Consider the following 21,143-nt stretch of genomic DNA (forward strand, 5'->3'; position numbering starts at 1 on the left):
CTTTTTGAAGTACGGTGAAACGACTGGCAGGTAAATCAGCTGTGCGAAAGTGGGTATATACGTACTTAATATCGGCAGTTACGTTTTTTTATGCTAGCATGCTTCAGAGTAGTACCTCAAAAGTAGGAGAACAAAGCGAAAGCAGCACAGCGAGCATGAAGAGTGTACCAAGAACCTCGACGCCTGTCTCTAGGTTAAGCCATTATTGTTATTGCAGGGCGAACAAGGGGTCTCTGAAGTGCTCGGGTGCATCAGACGTGACCTGGACAAGTGTCTCGCCCTTCTAGGTAAGTAGTTCACATTTGCGGTCGCTTGTGAGGATATAAAGGCTCCATTTTCCGGATAACAAAGGTTGAGTCAGCAGAAATAGGAAGCCCCAATATAGAGCCTATGTTTCGGCTAACTGGCGGGTACACCCAAATGGGAAACGCTTTGATTAAGCTGTTATATTTACACAAAAATTTGCTTTCTATGTATTTAACGCAAGATGTTGTCGCAGAAATAGACAGAGACACCATCTTTATGACGACGTAAGCAAGAGCTGCTAAAAATCGCCACAGAAGCAGTAAGGTACAATTGGCGGAGGACTAAGGAACCCTGCCGAGCTCTATCATCACTTAGCTTTCATTTATAGTCCAGTCCCTGGTCCCTAAAACACCCCTCCAGCCTCCCGCGACCACGATTACACGGTAATTTGAGAGTGGAAATTTCCTGAAAATGTTAGCGAGAATTACTTCGGACTAGTCCTTTATTTTCTTCCACTCGTGCTCTACGGCTACACTTTTCATAATTGTGAAATGGGAAAAGCGGCGACACCTCAGCATTAGCAGAGTCCTTCAATGCTTTGAAGGACTCTGGCATTAGTTAGTTATTTTTGGGTGTGGTCACCACCAAAGCTCAACTGAAAAAATTAAAATTTGACACTGCGATATGTCAAACGAACGCCGAAAATTACTATCGCGACGAAAAAAGAAATCTTAGCCCAGATAGCGAACAGCAGCAGCATGGGCAAAATACGTTCCTAGGCTAGGTAACAAACTCGTCTTTAACCTTCATGTTAGAACTTTGTCGTTATAAGAATGTAGAGACATTAAAGGGGTACTGAATGAAAATTTTGAAGGCGAGATAACTTCGGATATAGATTGGCGTGAACGCACATGCATAATATGCAAAATATAGGGCTCCAAATACAGCCTATACAACATATTTAAAATCAATTGTAAAGAGTGCGAAATGCAACCGAGTAGCCAGCGGAGGACCTTGCGCAATTGACATTCCCTGGATGTGGAGTACATAAACAACCTCGAAACACGTCACAAGTTTGTGTTGGCCGCTTCCGCACTGCCGGCGTTTCTCGCCGGCTCGCCACTTTGATCGCAGGTCGGAAATTCTGCTCTCGAGCAACTAACGATCCGATCGTTGGCTCATCGGGCAGCTGGCCGCTACCTAAGTTTTACAGCTGTTCCAGGCGCTCTATTTTTGTTGCTTTTTATTACACTAGACGCAAAAACGTGCCGAATACACGAAAAGCGCATTAAGCGAGCCGCACGGTCACTGCGCAGGCGGTGGCCACGGTCGTGAAGTGGTGAAGGCCGGCGCAGGTAGATCGAGTGACAGCTGCACGAAATGAGACTCAAGTTCCAAACAACGAAGCACATACGAGAAAGGAGTTAATGATGCGATGGCGAATTGCATTAAAAATCGTCACCTGCACCGCTTACAAGAGCAGCAGCCGAATATCCGCCACAGTGTCAAGCCCAACACATCTGTAGGCATACCTGTAGGCAAACCGTCCGGCTGCTCCCAGCGCGCGTCTCCCCACGCACTGTCTCGAGCGTCACGCGTCATTCTGTAGCCGCGGCAGCAATTTGCAGTCGCAACGCTTGCATCACGTCCACGGTTGCTTTTCAATTAAGTGGCTGACGGGATCAGTACGTAGGGGTATTAGCCGAAACTGCCGCCGAAGCGGAATCGACAGTGCTACTGCAGCTCTGCTCTGGGATAACCGTCCGACAGTCACGTGGCAGCTTTGTTTATACCAAATCCAGCCTTTCGGGGTACCCGCTGAAACCGAAACTGCGACTGGCCGCATTAAAAACGTCTTTAATAAAACAACCGCCACGCAATAGTGTAAATGAGGTTTCTAAACTACTTATAACTACTTTCTAAGCTACTTATCGCAACAACAAAAAAGACAAGATGCAAACTTTTTGAGTGTGTGCACCTTTCAGATACGCAAAAGTTTGGCATAACAAAGTAAACATCTAAAAAGCGATATTTAGGCAAAATTACATCAGTTATTTTGTGAAGTGAAGTAACATCCTCAGGCTCTAACACGACCCAAGAAATAGTTTATCAGTAAAACTTTGCAAGGCTATTTACTACTACTATTCACAAACCAATCCGACGAATACCGGGAGAACCACAGGATGCTGGCTTTCCAGTAACTATTTGTCCGAGTGTCAGACTCCATCTCCCTTAATGGCTCCTTAGTACCTCGCGGAAAAGTTTTAACACGCTTTCCAGGCATCTCGTGGAGACAGGTTTAGGGTATTTGTAGTTTCAGTTCATTGAAATGCACAAGGCAAGGGATGCATAACGTTATTAGCAATTTACTCTTCCGAAATACCTTCCTTTAATTGAATTCCTAGAGTGCGCTTCCCTTTCTTAGCTAATGGTGCCAAAGTGCCAATGGGGGAAGACTAGAGCACCACACATGCTGTTTTCTCGACAAAGGTGCGCCTAAGCTTCAATGCATAAAATTCAATGCATACGCAAAGTGTAGAGAAAACATTCAATGCTCTTCCACTCCGTGAAGATGGACGACTAGCGAAGCTGGGCGCAGTCCAAGGAGTGCACGATACAAAACACGTTTATTTGTAATTTTCGATTGCCATTATTCCTAACCAGGTATCTTAATTAAACTTGCGCGGACTCGAATCTACCCATATCCCGTCTGCGTGGTAGCCATCTTGCTGTCCGTGTAACACACCAACCTCTGAGACCACTTGACACTGAGGACAGAACTCAGTTCGCTTTGGACAGTGAGACGTCCACGATGAAATCCGCCACCAGCACAACGGGCACGTCATCTGTGGGGACATGAGGCCTAGCGGCGGTTGCACGTCCTCTCCCGCTCACCCTCCGCACAATCCCCGTGCACGCACAACAAACAACGCGTAACTAATGATGTACGCGTGCTTATACTTACAGACGCTGGCTCAAATGTCGCCCGACAGCATTTCAGGCACAACGAGAGTTATAGGATTAAATCGACGATCCAAGCGGTCGAGTTGCTTTTCACTCGGGAGGGATTCTGAGCTAAGCGATGAGATATAACTTGAGGCGGCAACGGCGGTGGCAGCAGGTTCTGCGGCAGCGGCTTTCCGTTGCTTTCGCGGCCATTCACGCTTCTGCGGGCGCCGTTCCTCCAAGCGACCGACACGCGTCTCTCCCATGGCGGATTAAAAGTGCAACTGCTGTTAGCGCCATTATCATCCGATTTTGCAACTTCTGAAGGAGGCATCGGTAGTCGTGAGGGGTATGAAACTTGAGAAAGGGGAGTCGGCGGTGGCAAGGAGGAGCAGAGGAGCGGTGCCGAGTAAAGCGGCTTCACCAGAATGGAAAATCATGGAAGGGGGTTTTAGCCATTTACAGCTTAACTGTAAAAACTCTTGGTTTCGAGGACACAATACATTCACCGGTCGCTATGGAGGACACGGAGGTGTTCCTCGGCGTAAAAGTCTTTTCATGAAGAAACGAGGCGCCAGAAGAATGTCTATCCCTCGAATACACGTCCCTGGGCATTACAGTACTGCCGAATAGCTGAAGCATCATTACCATTTTAGCGAAACATTTATAATTTTATTATGTGGCCAGGTATAAGGGCTGCGATGCCACAGCCGAGCTATCATGAATCGATAAACCAGTTATGGTGGCATCCCAGGCATATGCGGACTATCTTGCTTCTTATTGTCTATGGTCCAAGCCAAGAATCTTGAAACATTAAACCGAAGCAATAGGTAAATACCCGATTACCTAGGCGCTCTCGTGTGAAGTAACTCAGGCATTAAGCAACACTATCTGCTACTTTCGCGATGCACTACCACTGAAAGGAGCTCAAAGCCAGTGCTAGCCTAACATTCTGGGACAGCACCGTCCCTCTTAGGAGGCCCTGCTATTCCTGCATTTCGTAGCACATGTCCCTATGGCATCTTTTCGCCGTCACGGATGGCAAGGCACTTAGTCGCTGAAGTGCTCCACCGCGTCAATGGTGAGCAGTGTACGTGTCTAGAACGAGGGCGTGCTTAAGATCCCACAACCAGTGGAACACCGGGAGGTTGTTTACAGGGGTGTCCTAGAATCCGTATACACGCATTGCCACAATTATGCTCAGAACCGGAGAGATACGCCAACTAGGATCCGCAGCTCTGAGTCATTTCCATTAAAATCTGCTGAATCCTTTCGGATTCGCTATACGAAAGAAAGTGCAAAGGCATGAGTACGCTATTCACCTAGGTGTTACTACAGTCCAGTCACCTAATGACCCACGCAGCGATGCAACCAGACAGAATAGCTTAAAAGCAGGGTGTCAAACTTGAAACCTGTTATTTGATGGCAACGTGCGCATTTAATTGAGGGTGGGTCACAGTGGTAAGGTGAACAAAGATGATGCGCACGACCTGGTGAGTGACACTCGGAGTTCGCAACTCTCTCTCTGCGTATAAATGGCTCTCGCACGATCGTCTAACATGGCCTCGACGAGGAAAGAACACGCGAGAACGTCAGAGTACGACGTTCAAATTAAAGTTATCTGCGTCTTAAAAACCAAAGGACAGGGGCTTTCCTCAGCGTACTCATGTTGCTTTTGTTTGGAAGCAGGTGCGGCAAAACGAGAAATACAATCAACTGCACGACCAGTACGCAGATCTACCACCATCACCGATCGCCCTGTAATAAATATTCAGCCGCCCAGGCAACTACTCTGTTATTTATTGTGGGCTTATTTTGTACTTATAAATCCATGGTTGTAGCCAACGTACAGGTAGTTTCTCGTTTTAAGGAATGCAATACGTCAATACGTGGCAACAAGAGGATCCCGCTTGCATTTTCCCGGATCGCCTGCGAGCATTATCTTTCCCCCTTGACGTATTTTTACAGAGAGCTCAATAAACGTGTTTCCTCCCTCTGTTCGCGTTTGCTGATTTAATGAAATTGCGAAATTCATAAATAAGGATGTAGAAAAGTAGCGAATGGAGTATTACTCTTCAAACGATAATTGCTGGCATAAATTGCAACTTGAGGCCGAGTTCACAAAGGCTGAGTGAAGTCTTGCGTCTGCAATATATATTACTTCTGCAATACAAACCTGACAAATATCTTATGCCGCACTGAGAAAGTAACTCTGCGGAAGCACGTTTTGCACGCTAAATTATTATGATACTGCGTGCGACACTATGAAAGACGGCAAATGTTCTTGCTTTTTTCTATATATCTTTTGTAGATTTGAAATATTACGTATCACCGGTAACATTAGAAATTAGCCTGAAGCACGAGAGCTTGATACAAATTTATCATACGCTGTCAACCGCATAAATACTTGGTGGAGAAAAACATTACACCAAATTTTCACTAAACACTTTCTTACCCCAAAATACTTCATGTGTTTATTACATTTTACTCCAACACATTTACAAGGGTTTCAATTGAAACAAACCACCTGAAATATAATCGATACAGGTTATGTAATAGAGTAAAAGTGAGTAATACGTGACGATTAATTTAGTACACTAACCTAATTTATTGTAATAACTCCTTATTTTGGTCTTCACTGCAGGTTGCCCGGACGTGAAGAACCTTAATCAGGACTTCTTGATGCGGAGTGGCACTGGATGCTGCGACACTTGTCTTCAGCTATCCGGCTGAAATAGCTCATTGTAAACCTTGCCCGCTGTGTACCAAATGTCAGCTCAACTCAGAGCATGCAAGGTGCTTACCATTTCTGAGCTTTGTGGGGGCTTTTGCAAGCAAACGTGTCCTTGTGTAACCGAAGCGTTTTTTTCTGACAGCCCAGTTCGGCTTGGTCGATTTGTACACTGATTGGATGAATAAACTTTAAATTACAATCATGAGGTGCAGATGTTAAAGAGCGGGCCATAGGCATTGCATCTAATTAGTACTGTTTTGTCCAATGCCAAAGAAATCATATTGTTCCATGCCAATTTTAAACGTGACACCCGGTGCACTGGGTGAATGGGTGAATGAGTTGGTACCTTTTTCATTCGGGATGTGTGACGTTGTAGAATGAGCACTACTTTTATGGAATCATACGGCCGGGATGCGGGTGGGGGAACGTTTCGCAATGAACTTCCGGGTATTTGGAGCGCCAGATGCGGGGTGATTTGTTTGCGTTGTGCTGTCTTCATGCCGAGGGCAAGAAGGGTGGACTTTTCCAGAGCACCGTCCATAGCAAGGCTCACGACATTGAGGAAACCATGTTCGTCTCCAATGGCGCTTTTATAGGTATTATGTTGCTCGCTAATGGAGCCCGTATGAGCTTGTAGCGGCCATTTCCTCATCAACAGCCAGCGCCTACCATCATCATACGATGAATTTATCAGCGTAGAGTGCGTGCCTTAGAAGCGGGATATATTTACAGAAGGGGGAACATTGTTCTATCGATGATGAACAGAAGCAGTAATGTCACGGAGGCTTTAGAGGTGTCTCTGAATGATCCTGAATGTCTGGGAGCCGAGATACCCGATATCGATGGTTGCCGTATAATAGGTATGGAAATGACTACTATCGACCATAACAAGAACTAGCCAGGTGCAAATATTGTAAATAACAAAGCGAGTGCTGACAGGAGTCCTGACAAGCATCGTGGCGTGATCTGCGTGGACGAACAGTAAAAAAGGCAACAAAACACGTTTGGCCGTGTGCTGAAGCCATAATCACTGTACTAAATATTGTTTAAAGTACCTCTCCTAGATACGTCATCTCTTACATCACGAAACACGATTTACCGGGAAAACTGAAGTTTTGGTGTAAAGGGTCTAATTTCTCAGTGAATGAACCATCGGTTGCTGCTAGACGACTACTGTGAGCTCTATAAAACACTAAATCTTTGGAGGAAAATAAACTCGTAATTTCTATTCATAGTCCCTTTAACATGGCTCCTTTAACATTCGTAGATTCATTGTACGGAATAGTTAGAAGCCAGTCACTGAAGAATCGCCTGGTAGGAGATGTCGGAGGCACAACTTATGCCCAGAGATGCACCTAATGAGTCAGTAAAAAAATTTGTGAATGCACTGACTCTTTGATGTCTTGGCGCATCGTATCTAACGACACGGATTGAAGGGTTGACTCCGGTTGTGCTACCAGAAGTAACCACTGCTCACCACCCTAAACTTTTTTTGTATCAACCAACGGTGTATTTTCTTTGTTTCAGTTTAAATAAAAGTGTGTTGAAGGATGATAAGTTATTTTCGCTATCAGCTTGTCAGGTTTGAGACAATAATGAATACAAAAAGAAAGTCTAGAAGCGAGACTAATTTATAATCACCAAAACCCCACATAAATACACAACCGACACAGGTAAACGATAGCAGAGTTAGTGGGGCTAAGCCTCAGCAAAATCGAAGTGTTCAAACACTTGGACGAGTCTCAGTACATTGTAGTTACTGGCACGGGTCGTAGCACCTCATGTTCCTTGGAACAATTGTGTAGTGTCGACGTCGCTAGACGGGGTCACAAGTCGGGGTTCATGCTTCCACGGCGCGTTGCGAGCCCCCGTTGTCTCTCGAACGCAGCTCCCTTGGACGCGCCAGTTGTCTCATCGTAGGCCGCCCGGCAACATTCCGGACGCTTTTCTACGTCGGTACGCCGAGTCCCTCGCATGTTTTCTAGTTGTAATTTTCGTTTATCCCTTTCCCAAGTTATTGTCCAGACTGAATGACGCATCGCGCGAGTGATATCAATGTTTAAAAAAAGATTATGCCATTACAACAAATTATAGGCCCATATCACTAATATCAGGTTCTAAACTCATGGAACACGTCATATCTAACTACACACAAACTTTTTAGCAGTCGGAAACATTTTGTCGCCATTCGAGGACGGGTTCTGTAAGAGATTTTCTACCGCTAGGTAGCCTTACGGGCAGCTCCCGTGACACGAATTTATTTTTCCGGCATCTAGCTGAATGGCACGCATAGTCTTCTGCGTTCGACGTACCTATTGACTGGGCCCCAATCTTCACTGGTGAGTTTGCTTGTCTAAGTTGCGTCTTTTGCATAATTGTGTTTTTACAGCACCTTTTCAGTGGACAGAGTGGTCGCAATGTGTGTTCGATTCAGTGTAGGGAAGAAAAAATATTCACTGCCAAATGGGTAAGCCTGATGTTGTGGAAGTGGTGCGGAATGGATTTCATTGAAGATATACATAACTGTGCCCTTTTATGTAACGAATGGGCGATGCCGGTATTGTGGAAAAGTGCTTCTCGCTCATCAGATGAGTTCTCTGTACAGATACGGAGGCAGTTTAAACAAGGCGCTATGGCACGCAAACAGACACCTGTGTGTTCTTCTGGAGCACCTGAGCCCGTTGTATTCCTGTATGCAAGTTATAAAACAGAACAGAAATAGCTCCCTTGCACCGGACCACCTTACACAAAAACGCAAACTGAATTAGGTTTTATTCCTTTTTGCAAGCGTTTCACTTTTTCGAAAATAACATGTTTCCTAAAAAGCTTTCGCGAAGCGGTAGGCGCGGTAAATTACTGTTCGAATTTTATCACTTTGATAACACTGGAGGGAATTGTTGCTCATCAGTCCATACACAATCATGCTTTCCATCAAAATAAATGGGGTACCTCAAAACGCTACGCTCGGTTCCTTGCTCCAGCAGATGAGTATATAAAAATTGAGAAGTCTTATTTTGGGATCGTACGTACGCCTGCATATAGTTAGATTTAGACTTTCGAGATCCCCTGTAAACAAGGCAAAGAATTTATTAACAAGTGTAAAATGTTTCCCTCGAAAACCAGTGGCACGAGAAGCGTAAAGTGTCGCAATTCCCATTTTTCTGCGCTTTTGAATGCACGTGGACATCTACTCGTTGTCCGATGGGCCGCTTTTGCGGGCAACTTGATACCGCCCAGATCTGTGCCACAGTGGATGAAAAAAGAAACAAAGTTTTTTGCTGAGTGGTAGGCAAATAGATGGAATTGCAGCATTTATGCGATGACAACAACGCTGGTATTGAAAAACAATAGTGTTCTAAAAAATCATGGGGTTCATAACCTTCGGGCAGTTACTGGAGCTCTTTTTTGTACTCGACAGCAGATGTGGTAGAGCCGTAAAAATGCGCCCATATTGATAAAAATGCGCACATATTTTCGTGGGTGACTACTCAAGCAATATTTGTGGCTGCATGGCCCTTCTACCTACAGGTACAAGCACACTTAAATTGGAGACACACTTGCCAACCCGACCATCGGAAGTATCGAATAGAAGCGTAAAGATCACTACAGCCTCTCGAACGGCACGAGACTGTGCTCTGCAAGCAGAATACCTACCGCTTCAGTAAAATACTCTCTTCCAAAATTCAGAAAGTTTATAAAGTCACCTGGAGATCCAAGCACAACGTTCAGGGAGAGAACAAGGCGCCAATCAAAGAGGCTCATGAACTCGCATACCGCGCGCCTTGCGACCACGACTACCGCACTTTCAACCATGAAAAACGCTAAGGAGGTCTCCTAATCCTAAGCCTAGGACAACAATTTTTTCTGTTGCGACAAGGGGGTCTCAAGCCGAAGAATCGTAAACTCCATGGAGGTTGAAACAACACAAGTACAATAATCCCTCGTTACAGCGCAGTCAGCAGGATTTGTTATAAAATTTTGTTATAAGCGGTATTTTGATATAAGCGACAACTCGAGAGAAGCTAAAGTAGTTAAACTTTCCTTGCGCCACAACCTCGAAGAATCATAGCACAATGTATTAAGTGGAGAAGAACTTTTTTCAGGCACGAAAAAGTTAGTGAGTTTTGGCTGGTTCATGTTCTTGCAGGGCGCTAGCAACGCCTTCTCCAATTTGACCAAACAGTGACTGGCGTTCGAACGCCTCTCAGACGGTAGAGCGAATGAGGAGGAGAAGGCAGTGGCCACTTTTATGGAATGGGGGGGGGAGAGGAGGGGTTTGGTGCGGTCATCACGGAATGCTAGGAGAGTTTCGCGTTGGAAAGCGTCGCAAATTCCGTGGCTGGGGTCCGAGGTTGTTCTTGTTGAGCTCAAAAAACAATGATTAACCGCTCAGTGTGGGCACATAGCGCAATCATGAAAACTGTCCGGTTTCGCACTGGGGTTTTCCATTATCACTCGGCAATTTTTTTCGCGATGTTCAGCCATGAAGTTTGCAAAACAAGAGTTTTTCGGCAGCCCACTGACGACGACACTGCTTATTCTAGGCTTCGAGTGTCAGTGTTCGCGCACCGTCGCGTCCACGCTTTTGGCCAATGCCTAGGAACAAAATTCAATCACCCTACCACGTATTTGGACCGTTTGTGTGCAGTAGGATGGCGCAAATCAAGCATGACCGGCTCGAGAAAATCACAGGGGAAACACTAGCTTGTTAACCCGCCATGTTGATCGCCTGACTCGCCGCTGTATCTCCGCCGCTCGGCGATGCTCCCGCTCGCCACTTCGCTCTAAGCGGGTCCAGCTCTTCGTGCCCTTCGAGTAATGCGGCCTAAAATGCATCCGTGTGGGTTGGGACCAGAAGAAATTTCGAATACAGCGATATTTCGAGTAAAGCGATTTTGTTATAAGGAGGGATTACTTATCTACAAACTTATGTTGGCGATGTTTGGTGGTAACATCATACATTAACTTAAGAGCGTGCGAAAATCGGGGAAACATTCACCCTCTTCTACTCAACATAGCCATGCCCAAGGATACGCTCATGGGAGAGCAGATAAAACATTGTATATTGTCACGAAGCCAGGGACGATGCAGTTGTTTTGGAAAAGAAACAAGTTTATTGGAGCGAACTTGTGCTCCCCTAACAACTCAAAAGAACACAGAGGCGGCGAAACAGCGCTCGACAAAGTGACGTGCGTCGGCGAACGTCGCAGAATCGAATACCCCGGCGTCTGCTCTGCCGGCTTTTTATCTTTCGGCGCGCGTTGTTCTGGAACCGTCGATTCGCATCGAGAACATTGTAGATCCAAGAAGATTATTCCGAGCTGTTCACGTTAGATCGGAATGCTCTCCCTATCAGAACAGATAACACATGCGGCACAGAAAGAAAGAATGGAACACGCGCCTCTCTTGGCACAGAGATAACACAGACCGGCGCAGCCGGGCGGTAAAAGCAAAACACAAACAAACCCAATGCAAGGTTCGCGGCATTACCCCCCCTCTAAGAGTGCATCGACCCGATGCTAACATAAGCGACAGTCCAAACAAATAAAAAAAGTTCGTCACCGTCTGTAGAAAGGTTTTAAGCGAACCACGTGGACGACTTCGGGCCGCGTGTGTCGTCGTGATGTGCCGGAGTCACCATCGGGGATCACTTCGTAGGTAAGTTGGCCAACACGTCGTAGAATCTTGTAGGGTCCGAAATATCGTCGCACAAGTTTCTCACTCAGTCCGCGTCGTCGGATGGGAGACCAAACCCACACATGATCGCCTAAAGCCCGTACTACATGGAGCGATTTCGCCTGCGAATTCGCTGATGCGGCGCCGCTCGTGCGGCAAAACCACCTTTTTTCGTTGCTGCGGCAAAGTGCCAAACATTTGAAGCGATCGAGCAAACGCCGCTCGTGCGGCGTGTGCGGCGAACAGGAGCCGGACCTGCGGCCAATAGGAGCACAGCTCGGCACCACTTGCACGCTTGGAAACCAGATGGCGTTGCTTGTCTGAGCGCGACAAAAGCGCGAGCACACCAAAACGTTTGTCTTCTCTGCTGTGTGTGCGTATATTGATAAAGAATAGGCGATTCTTATATAAAACCGCAAATAAACTTATATTTACCGCAAGCCAGGCAGAAACAACTTGCCAAGAAAGTAAAATAAAACCACCCTTATTAAAATCACAACAACCTTTGCTGGTGGCAAACTTGATTCAGTCTGCAAACAAGGCGCGTCTCAAATGCGAAAATCGCGGCGTTCGCAGGCCCCATGTAGACGACAATTCCAGGCACTGCGAACTTCGCAAGTGCGAATGTTCGTTCCAGCGAATTCGCAGGCGAAATTCGCTCCATGTAGAACGGGCTTGAGTGGTACTCGGCGGCGCGGCGTCGGAGGTTGTAGCGGCCGGCATCCACTAGCTGCTGGTCCGTCATACGAACTCGAGCGAGCTGGCGGGCCTCCTCCGCACGCTGAAGGCATCCATGGACGTCGGCGTTCAGGTCGTCGTCTTCTACGTGAGGCAGCATGGCGTCAAGCATTGTAGTCGGCAGTCTTCCGTAGACGAGCTCGAACGCTGTCATCTGCGTGGTTTCTTGGATAGCCGTGTTGAACGCAAACGTGACATACGGGAGCACTTCGTCCCAAGTCTTATGTTCAACGTCGACGTACATGGACAGCATATCCGCAATCGTCTTGTTCAAACGTTCCGTTAGTCCGTTCGTTTGGGGGTGGTACGCCGTCGTTCTTCGGTGATCCGTGTTGCTGTAGCGTAAGATTCCTTGCATGAGCTCCGCAGTAAAGGCCGTACCGCGGTCCGTGATGAGGACTTCAGGGGCTCCATGTCGCAGCACAACTTGTCTAATGAAAAACTTGGCTACTTCTTGTGCAGTCCCCCTCGGAAGAGCGGCGGTCTCAGCGTAGCGCGTCATGTAGTCTATTGCTACGACAATCCACTTGTTCTAGGATTGTGACGTAGGGAACGGGCCCAGAAGGTCCATTCCAATCTGTTGGAAGGGCCTTGATGGGACGGCGATCGGCTGCAGAAGTCCGGCGGGTCTCGTCGGTGGCGTTTTTCGTCGCTGACAGTCACGGCAGCTCCGGACGTAGTGGGTGACGTCGCATGTAAGGCGGGGCCAGTAGTACTTCGCCTTGATCTTTCCAATTGTGTGGGCTGTGCCGAGATGTCCGGAAGACGGGTCGTCATGGCACGCTTCCAAAATGTCGTCACGAAGGTCTGCGGGGATGACAAGAAGGTAATTAGTTCGCGTTCCGGGGCTGAAATTCTTCTTCACGAGGATGGAATTTCTCAGGCTGAATGCTGGTAAGCTGCGTTTGAATGTTCTAGGTACGGTGACGTTGCATCCCTCGAGGTAGTCGATTATAACGCGTAAGTCAGGGTCGGCACGCTGCTGAGCGGCTAGGTCGCTCTCCGTCACGATTCCGAAGAACGCGCTGTCTTCATCAGAGTCTTGTGCTGGTGGGTCTACGGGGGCGCGGGACAGGCAGTCGGCGTCGGAGTGTTTTCTGCCGGATTTATAAACGACTGTAACGTCGAACTCCTGCAGGCGCAAGCTCCACCGGCCAAGACGGCCAGAGGGGTCCTTCAAATTGGTGAGCCAACACAGCGCGTGGTGGTCTGTCACAACCTTGAATGGTCTTCCATACACGTATGGGCGAAATTTTGAAATCGCCCATATAATTGCCAGGCTCTCTTTCTCAGAGGCAGTGTAGTTTTTCTCCTCCTTCGACAGACCACGGCTGGCATAGGCGATTACCTTTTCGCACCCGCTTTGTTTTTGGACGAGGACGGCGCCCAAGCCTATATCACTGGCGTCCGTGTGTATTTCTGTTTCGGCGTTTTCGTCGAAATGAGCGAGCACGGGCGGTCTTTGCAGGCGTTTTTTCAGCTCGCCGAATGCTTTTTCTTCGTCCTTGTCCCAGCTGAAAGGGGTGCTGTCTTTCGTCAAGCGCGTGAGCGGCTCTGCAATGCGTGCGAAGTTTGCGACGAAGCGCCGGTAGTATGCGCACAGTCCGAGAAATCTTCGCACGCCCTTCTTGTCTTTCGGCCTTGGGAAGTTCGCAACGGCTGAAGTTTTTGCTGGGTCAGGTAGGACTCCCGCGGCGTTGACGACGTGGCCCAAAAACTTGAGTTCCTCGTACGCGAAACGGCACTTTTCAGGCTTCAGCGTTAGCCCCGACGTACGAATGGCCTCGAGTACAGACTCCAACCTTGCGAGGTGTTCGTCGAAAGTCCGGGCGAATACGACAACGTCGTCGAGGTATACGAGGCAGGTGTGCCACTTCAGGCCAGCTAGCACCGTGTCCATGACTCGATGAAACGTTGCTGGCGCCGTGCACAGCCCGAAAGGCATCACCTTGAACTCGTATAGGCCATCCGGGGTTATAAATGCAGTATTTTCTCGGTCTCTCTCGTCCACTTCAATTTGCCAGTAGCCGGTCTTCTGATCCATCGATGAGAAGTACTTCGCATGGCAGAGGTGGTCGAGGGCGTCGTCGATTCGTGGCAGGGGGTACACGTCCTTTTTGGTGATTTTGTTCAGTCACCGGTAGTCAACGCAGAACCTTAATGTGCCGTCTTTTTTCTTCACGAGTACGACCGGCGCAGCACACGGACTTTTCGATGGCTGTATTATGTCGTCGCTGAGCATGTCATCGACATGAGTCCGGATGGCTTCCCGCTCGTGTGAAGAGACGCGGTACGGTGACTGTCGGGTAGGTGGGGCTCCATCTGCAGTTATAATTCGGTGCTTCGCTAGGGGTGTCTGACGTAATTTTTAGTTTGCCGAAAAACACTCGCTGTAGCGGCGGGGCAAATCCAGTTATCTGTCCCGATTTTCTTGCGGCAGCGCCGGGTTCACGTCGAAATGTTGCGGCGGCTTGGAAGCATCTGCACGTGCGCATTCAAAGTTAGCGACCGCGATCACTTCACTTGCTTCTTGCGTTTCTTCGAGAAACGCAATTGCAGCGCCCTTGTTTAGATGCTTGTTCTCCTCGGTGAAATTGGTGACCAAAACATGGGATTTTCATTGCTTAAAGCGCGCAATGCCTCTTGCGACGGAGACACCGCGGTTGAGAAGCAACCTTTGGTCACCCTCTACGATAGCGTCGATGTGAGGAGCAGCATCCTCACAGTAGACGGCGATCATCAAGCTTGCGCGGGGTGGCAGGGTGACCTGATCGTCGGCGATGCTTACAGCAGCACGGTGATCGGGGTTCAGTGGCGGCGTCATGGAGTGATCAGAGGAAAAAGTTATCGACTTGGTCTGGAGGTCAATTATTGTACCGTTGTCCATCCAAAAGTCCATTCCAAGAATTACGTCGCGGGAGCAGTTAGGCAGAATGACGAACGCCGCAGGGTACGTCGTGCCGTCTATGGTGACGCGGGATGTGCACGTTCCACTTGGCGTTACGAGATGGCCTCCTGCTGTGCGTATATGCGGACCGTCCCATCTTGTTGTAACTTTCTTCAGCTTAGACGCGAATGACCCGCTCATCACCGAGTAGTCGGATCCCCTGTCGATAAGGGCGACTACGTCAAAGCCGTCGATGGACAAGTGGACGTCGGACGCTGCCTTCCTCGAGTTCCGGGTGCGTCGGGGCGTCGCATCTCGGCTTGTGCGTGTTGACGGTCGGGTACTGTGCGTCGTCGTTGTCGTCGTCTCAGCAGCAGGTTTGGTCATGTCAAGTACGCGTCGTGCCGTGTGGTTGTCGTCGTGTTCAGGAGTCACGTCAGGGTTAGGTCGGGTCGTCGGGAAGAGGGCATGTCGTAAGTCACAGTCTTCGGCAAATCGTTGCGTTGTTGGAGGGTTTTCGGTTTTCCGCCGTTGTGCAACTTCACCTCCAGAAGTTGCCGCCTTTAGTTTCCCCCGCGTGGGCGGGGGGACCTTCCACGTGCGAAGTCAGCACTGCTACGGCGGTCCGGCGACTGGTACGGGTAGGGCGACGGCGAACGGTTGAAACGGGCTGTTCCACGGCTGGTGTTGGACAGGTATTCATCAATGTCAGATGGGCGCTGGCCGGATTGGGGGGCGTGGTGCGTTGACGGAGAAACCTCGAAGTCCGAGTCTCTTGTATGGGCAGCGACGGTAGACGTGGTCGGCCTCTCCGAAGTGGTAGCACAGAGGACGATTATCCGGTGTTCGCCATACGTCAGTCTTCCTCGGCGTCTGGTTTCGTACTACAGGGGTTTGGGCGGGCGACAGTGGGCAGCGGTAGGGCGGGGCCTCTTGACGACGTGTTGGAACAGGGCGGTGTCGACGAACAGCCGCGGAGTAGGTCATAGCCTCTGGCTCGCGGGGTGCTTCAGACGGCATAGAAGTTCCCAAAGCCTGCTGTACTTCTTCCCGGATCACGTCAGTCAGGGAAGCGACTTGAGGGTGTGGCGTCGTCGTCGGGAAAAGTTTCCGCAGCTCCTCCCTCACCACTGCACGGATGGTGTCGCGTAGTGAGTTGGAGTTAATAGCGCCGGCACCAATTGTCTCCGAAACCAGCGCATTGATTGGGCGGTCGTACTGCGTTGTTCGGATTTCGAGCGTCTTCTCCATCGCGGCGGCCACAGACGCGAATTCGGACACGGTCTTGGGGGGGTTGCGAACAAGGCACGCGAAGAGCTCTTGCTTCACACCTCGCATCAGAAACCGTAGTTTCTTTTCTTCCGTCATTTCTGGGTCCGCACGGCGAAACATTCGCTTCATCTCCTCGACGAAGATCATGACCCCTTCGTTGGGGTGCTGCGTTCGAGTTTCCAGCAAAAGCGCTGGGCGGTCTTTTCTGACCACGGTAGTAAAGGTCTTCAGGAACTCGCTTTTGAACTGAGCCCAGTTTGTCAAGGAGCTCTCGTGGTTCTCGAACCAAGTGCGAGCCGAATTTTCCAAGTAAAAGAAAACATGCCGGAACGTTTCTGCGTCGTCCCACCTGTTGAATTTCCAGACGCGCTCCAGTTTCTCCAACCATTCTTCTGGGTCTTCTGCGGGGGCTCCTCGGAATGATGGCGGATCCTGTGGCTGTTGCAGAACGACGGGACGATCGGCTTGGTTGACCATGGTGCTGGTTGCGACGTCTTTCTTCTTCGCTTTCTCCGGTAGCAGACCGAACTCGGATGGTAAATCTTGCCGGCGGAGGCTGGCTCTTGTTGGACTGGCTTGGCGGCTTTCAGAGGTTGTAGTGGGCATGAAGGGTGCTACTCCTCACCTTACCAGATGTCACTAAGCCAGGGACGATGCAGTTGTTTTGGGAAAGAAACAAGTTTATTGGAGCGAACTTGTGCTCCCCTAACAACTCAAAAGAATACAGAGGCGGCGAAACAGTGGTCAACAAAGTGACGTGCGTCAGCGAACGTCGCAGAATCGAATACCCCGGTGTCTGCTCTGCGGGCTTTTTATCTTTCGGCGCGCGTGGTTCTGGAACCGCCGATTCGCATCGAGAACATTGTAGATCCAAGAAGATTATTCCGGGCTGTTCACGTTAGATCGGAATGCTCTCCCTATCAGAACAGATAACACATGCGGCACAGAAAGAAAGAATGGAACATGCGCCTCCCTTGGCACAGAGATAACACAGACCGGCGCTGCCGGGCGGTAAAAGCAAAACACAAATAAACAAACCCAATGCAAGGTTCGCGGCAATATTTCACTTCTCTCAAAACATGGTACGCAGCTATCACCGGCTCGTTACGGCAATATGAGCGTGAGCTGATGAGAGGGCAATGGAAGGATCAGCTGCATGCGGCACCCTATACTTCAGGTTCCGTCCTTGAGCTCCTTACCGTGACTTTGCTCCCTTTTCCTGAACGCCAACTATTTCTTCCGTAACAATGATTTTCCCTTTCTATCTGTCTCTTCGCAAAAAGCAGAAATGTTCCATCTGGCTAAGACGGAGAATAAAATCTTTGAAACGCTGACACTGACGCCGAACCGAAACTGACAAGCACCCCGCATACGCAACCTTTCACGCTCCCATCTTAAGTGCAAAGGTCCTTTGTCTCTTCTGCGCCATGGCGGTTAAAAACCCTCGCTGCTAGTTTCTCCCTCTTCGCTGACTTTCAGTTCTCGTGAAGCATATATCGTAAATACAGCAGCTGCATTCGAAAAACGCTACCTGGGAGTCGATGATACGCTATCAGGTCTTACATCTTGACAATCAGGAAACCTAGGAATAACCAGCTGTACACGTTACGTATATCCCAGCATAGCCGAGCTAAGCTACTGCTAATTTTTTGGCAGAATGTAATCTGTGCTAATGAAAAGGCAACGGAGTGTGTTCGAGGTATGGGAAGATCATCCTACACAAACTTTTATACACTTCTAGTTTGGTTACCGCTTTCATGGTCACTAGAAACTACGCGGCACGTCCGGGCTGCACGTGCAACAATATACGCAGCATCTTCCTCATAGATCATGTTGATATCGCTTTCGCAGTTTGTCTCAACTATTGGCGACTTCTCGGCTTGACGGGCAAAAATACAGCCGTGTTTCACCCACACAAATTTCCATCCGTGTTCGCGGTTGTGCATGTGCCATTCAAATTGACCGTTTCATTCCAAGGAATAAGTTTTCAGTTATGTAGATATACTCCTCTTATTCTAATTTAACGGCGTCATCTGTTACGGGCTTCTTAGGCGCTTTTTTGAGAAACTTGTCGCTCTTTTTACGGTGTTGTTAGAAAACGTTGATTCAGAAAAAGGGAGAGGGGAGGGGGAGAGAAAGAGTTAGGAGCGGTGGGTGGCCATCCCATTCCGGCAGGCCGCGGAGGGTCGCCGCCGCCTTCGCCCGAGAGATCAGGTCTTCCTAGTCCTCGAGCTGGCAACTGCGCAACGCGCTCTCCCATCGCTCTACAGAAGGGGGATCGGGTGGTTGGGGGTTCAGTCGGCACATCCAGACAAGGTGCACGGTCATGTTGGGAGTGTCGCCGCGTGAGCAGTTGGGCGCATAGCAGGTGGGGGAGATGCGGTGGAGGGCGACATGGTTGTGGTATGTGTTATTTTGAAGTCTTCGCCAGATGCGGGCGTCGGGAACGGAGAGCGAAGGGTGAGGAGGTGCGTCGGGAGGCTCTGTAGTGGTACAGGATGTCGGTGTAGGTTTGTTGGAGAGGGGTCAGAGCAGGGGGACCATGGTCTAGGTTGGGGCGGCAGGTCTCGTCTGGGAGGACCCGGGTGAGAAGATCGCGGGCCGTGGCGTGAGCCGCTTCGTTCCCGGGGAGGGATGTGTGGCTTGGTGGGTGTCCACACGATGCGGGGTAACGGTAGAGTGCGGCGTTGGGACAGGATGTGGAGAGCCAGGGTGGAAACTCTGCTTTGAACGTAGCGGCGGCAGGCGGCTTGAGGGTCCGTGAGCACCGTGACAGTTGGAGTCGTAGCGTGAGCGATGGCGACGGCTGTAGCGGCTTCTTCTGCCGTGCTCGTTGATGCTGTCTGCAGGCTGGAAGCAACGAGGGTGGTGGCGTCAGAGCGCACTACGGCAGCTACGTGTGCTCGTTGTCGGGGGTAGGGAGTGGCGTCGGTGTAAAGGGCAGCTGAATCACTGCCGTACTTTCGAAGAAGAAGGCGGGTCCGATACTGTCGTCGTCCAATGTTGTACGTGGGGTGCATATGGCGTGGGATGGGAAGCACCCGTGTGTTCGCGCGTTGACCAGTGGGTATTCGCGTTCCTCGGGCGGGGATGTGGAATTTCTCTGTCTTGTACGGTCCGAGATGTAAGGTAGCCGTCCGGTTTGTGAGGAAGGGGCGAACAAAGTTGTAAGTTGCCTTTCCACTACCAGTGGTTTGGAATTGTAGGATGGCGGTGTGGGTTACGTTGACAAAAGCCCCTTGTATGTCCAGGGCTACGATGCAGCTTGGGTTCGTTTTGCTGAGGTGGTCAATGATTCTTTCTTTCAATTGTAGGTCTTGAGCAGAGAGATGTGCCCGGAAGCCGAACATGGTGTGGGGAAAGCGGCCATTATCTTCTAGGAGTTCTGTAAGGTGTCGAGCGACCATATGTTCGTATAGTTTACCCACACATAAGGTTAAGGAAATGGGTCGTAGGTTGTCGAACCCCAAGGACTTGTTTGGTTTTGGCAGTAAGGTAATATCAGCGTGTCGCTACTTCGAGAGTAGTGTTCCTTCTTTTCAGTGCCGGTTGTAGCAGTCAAGGAGGGAATCCAAGTGCTCGTCGTTCAGGTTCCGAAGCAGCTTGAATGTAATTTGGTCCTGCCCCGGCGCCGAATTGCGTGTTAACCTTGCGAGTGCTTGTAAGAGTTCCTCGCGTGTGTATGGCTCGTCAAGTTTGGGGTTTAGAGCCCCTTGGTAATTAGGATGGAAGCAGACGACGGAGTTAGCACGAAGCCAAAAAGCTTCTTTTGAAGAGAGGAAAGCAGCTGGTCCGGCGGTTAAGAGTGATTGTGAATGAGGCGGGTGATGTGTTGAGTAATGGCGGTTTTGGATGGCGTATTGCCCAACAGGTGCCGAAATATATTCCATGCTTTCTTCGTTATGAGGGATCCGTTCAGTTGGTTGCAAAACGTGCGGCAGTTTTGGTTTTGGAGATGTTCGGCGTACGTGAACGCCTCTTGTGTAAGTTCTGCGATGCGCCGTTTGAGTAAGCGGTTGTGCTTGTTGCGACGCCATCGATTCACTAAGCCACGGCGAGCTTCCCACAGGTGGTCAAGGTGGGTATCGGTTGCTGGTAGATCCTGTGTGAGTATGATGTTCTTCGTGTAAGTCGGTTGTAAGTCGGCCAGCTGTTGAGTCCATTCTTCAATGTCTTCCGTAGGTTGTATGGAGGGAAGGGGAGCTTTCCGAAGGGCCTCCCAATCGGTTAGTCGTGCCACTCAGGTGCGGTGGCGGGGCGCATGATTGGAGACACATAGGGCAATTAGGAAGTGGTCGCTTCCTAAGGTGTCCGGCTTCCGTTCCCAGTCTATTTGTGGGACATGTCGTGTAAACGTGAGATCGGGGATGAAGTCTCGCGTTACGCTGTTTCCGAGCCGGGTAGCCTCGGTGAGGTCATTTTGCATGATGAAATGGTCATTTTGCGTAGCGTGAAGGAGGGCCGTTCCTTTCTTGGATGCGGGAGCATATCCCCACGTAACATGCGGCGTATTAAGTCCCCGAGGAGTATGCACTGATTGTTTCCGGTGAGTCGGGCCACTGTATGAAGTAGCTGTTCTATGGCCGTGAGAGGCTGGGTGGGGGTGGGGGAGGGGCTGTACAGCTTCAGGATAAAGAGACTTTT

The 21,143-nt window shown here is 49.5% G+C and overlaps 1 protein-coding gene across 1 annotated transcript in view; it reads left to right on the plus strand.

Annotated features, from left to right (window-relative positions):
- Positions 1-21,143, plus strand: part of LOC144175545 (2-Hydroxyacid oxidase 1-like) — an 85,186-nt gene that overhangs the window by 52,155 nt on the left and 11,888 nt on the right. The window contains exon 8 of the mRNA XM_077704616.1: positions 218-287. Within this exon, the coding sequence (XP_077560742.1) occupies positions 218-287 (70 nt within the window). The remainder of the gene's footprint in view (positions 1-217; positions 288-21,143) is intronic.

This window comes from Haemaphysalis longicornis, unplaced genomic scaffold (assembly GCF_048455015.1).
Source record: "Haemaphysalis longicornis isolate Haplotype H1 unplaced genomic scaffold, Haemaphysalis longicornis Haplotype H1 scaffold_3, whole genome shotgun sequence".
NCBI classification, from domain to species: Eukaryota; Metazoa; Arthropoda; class Arachnida; order Ixodida; family Ixodidae; genus Haemaphysalis; species Haemaphysalis longicornis.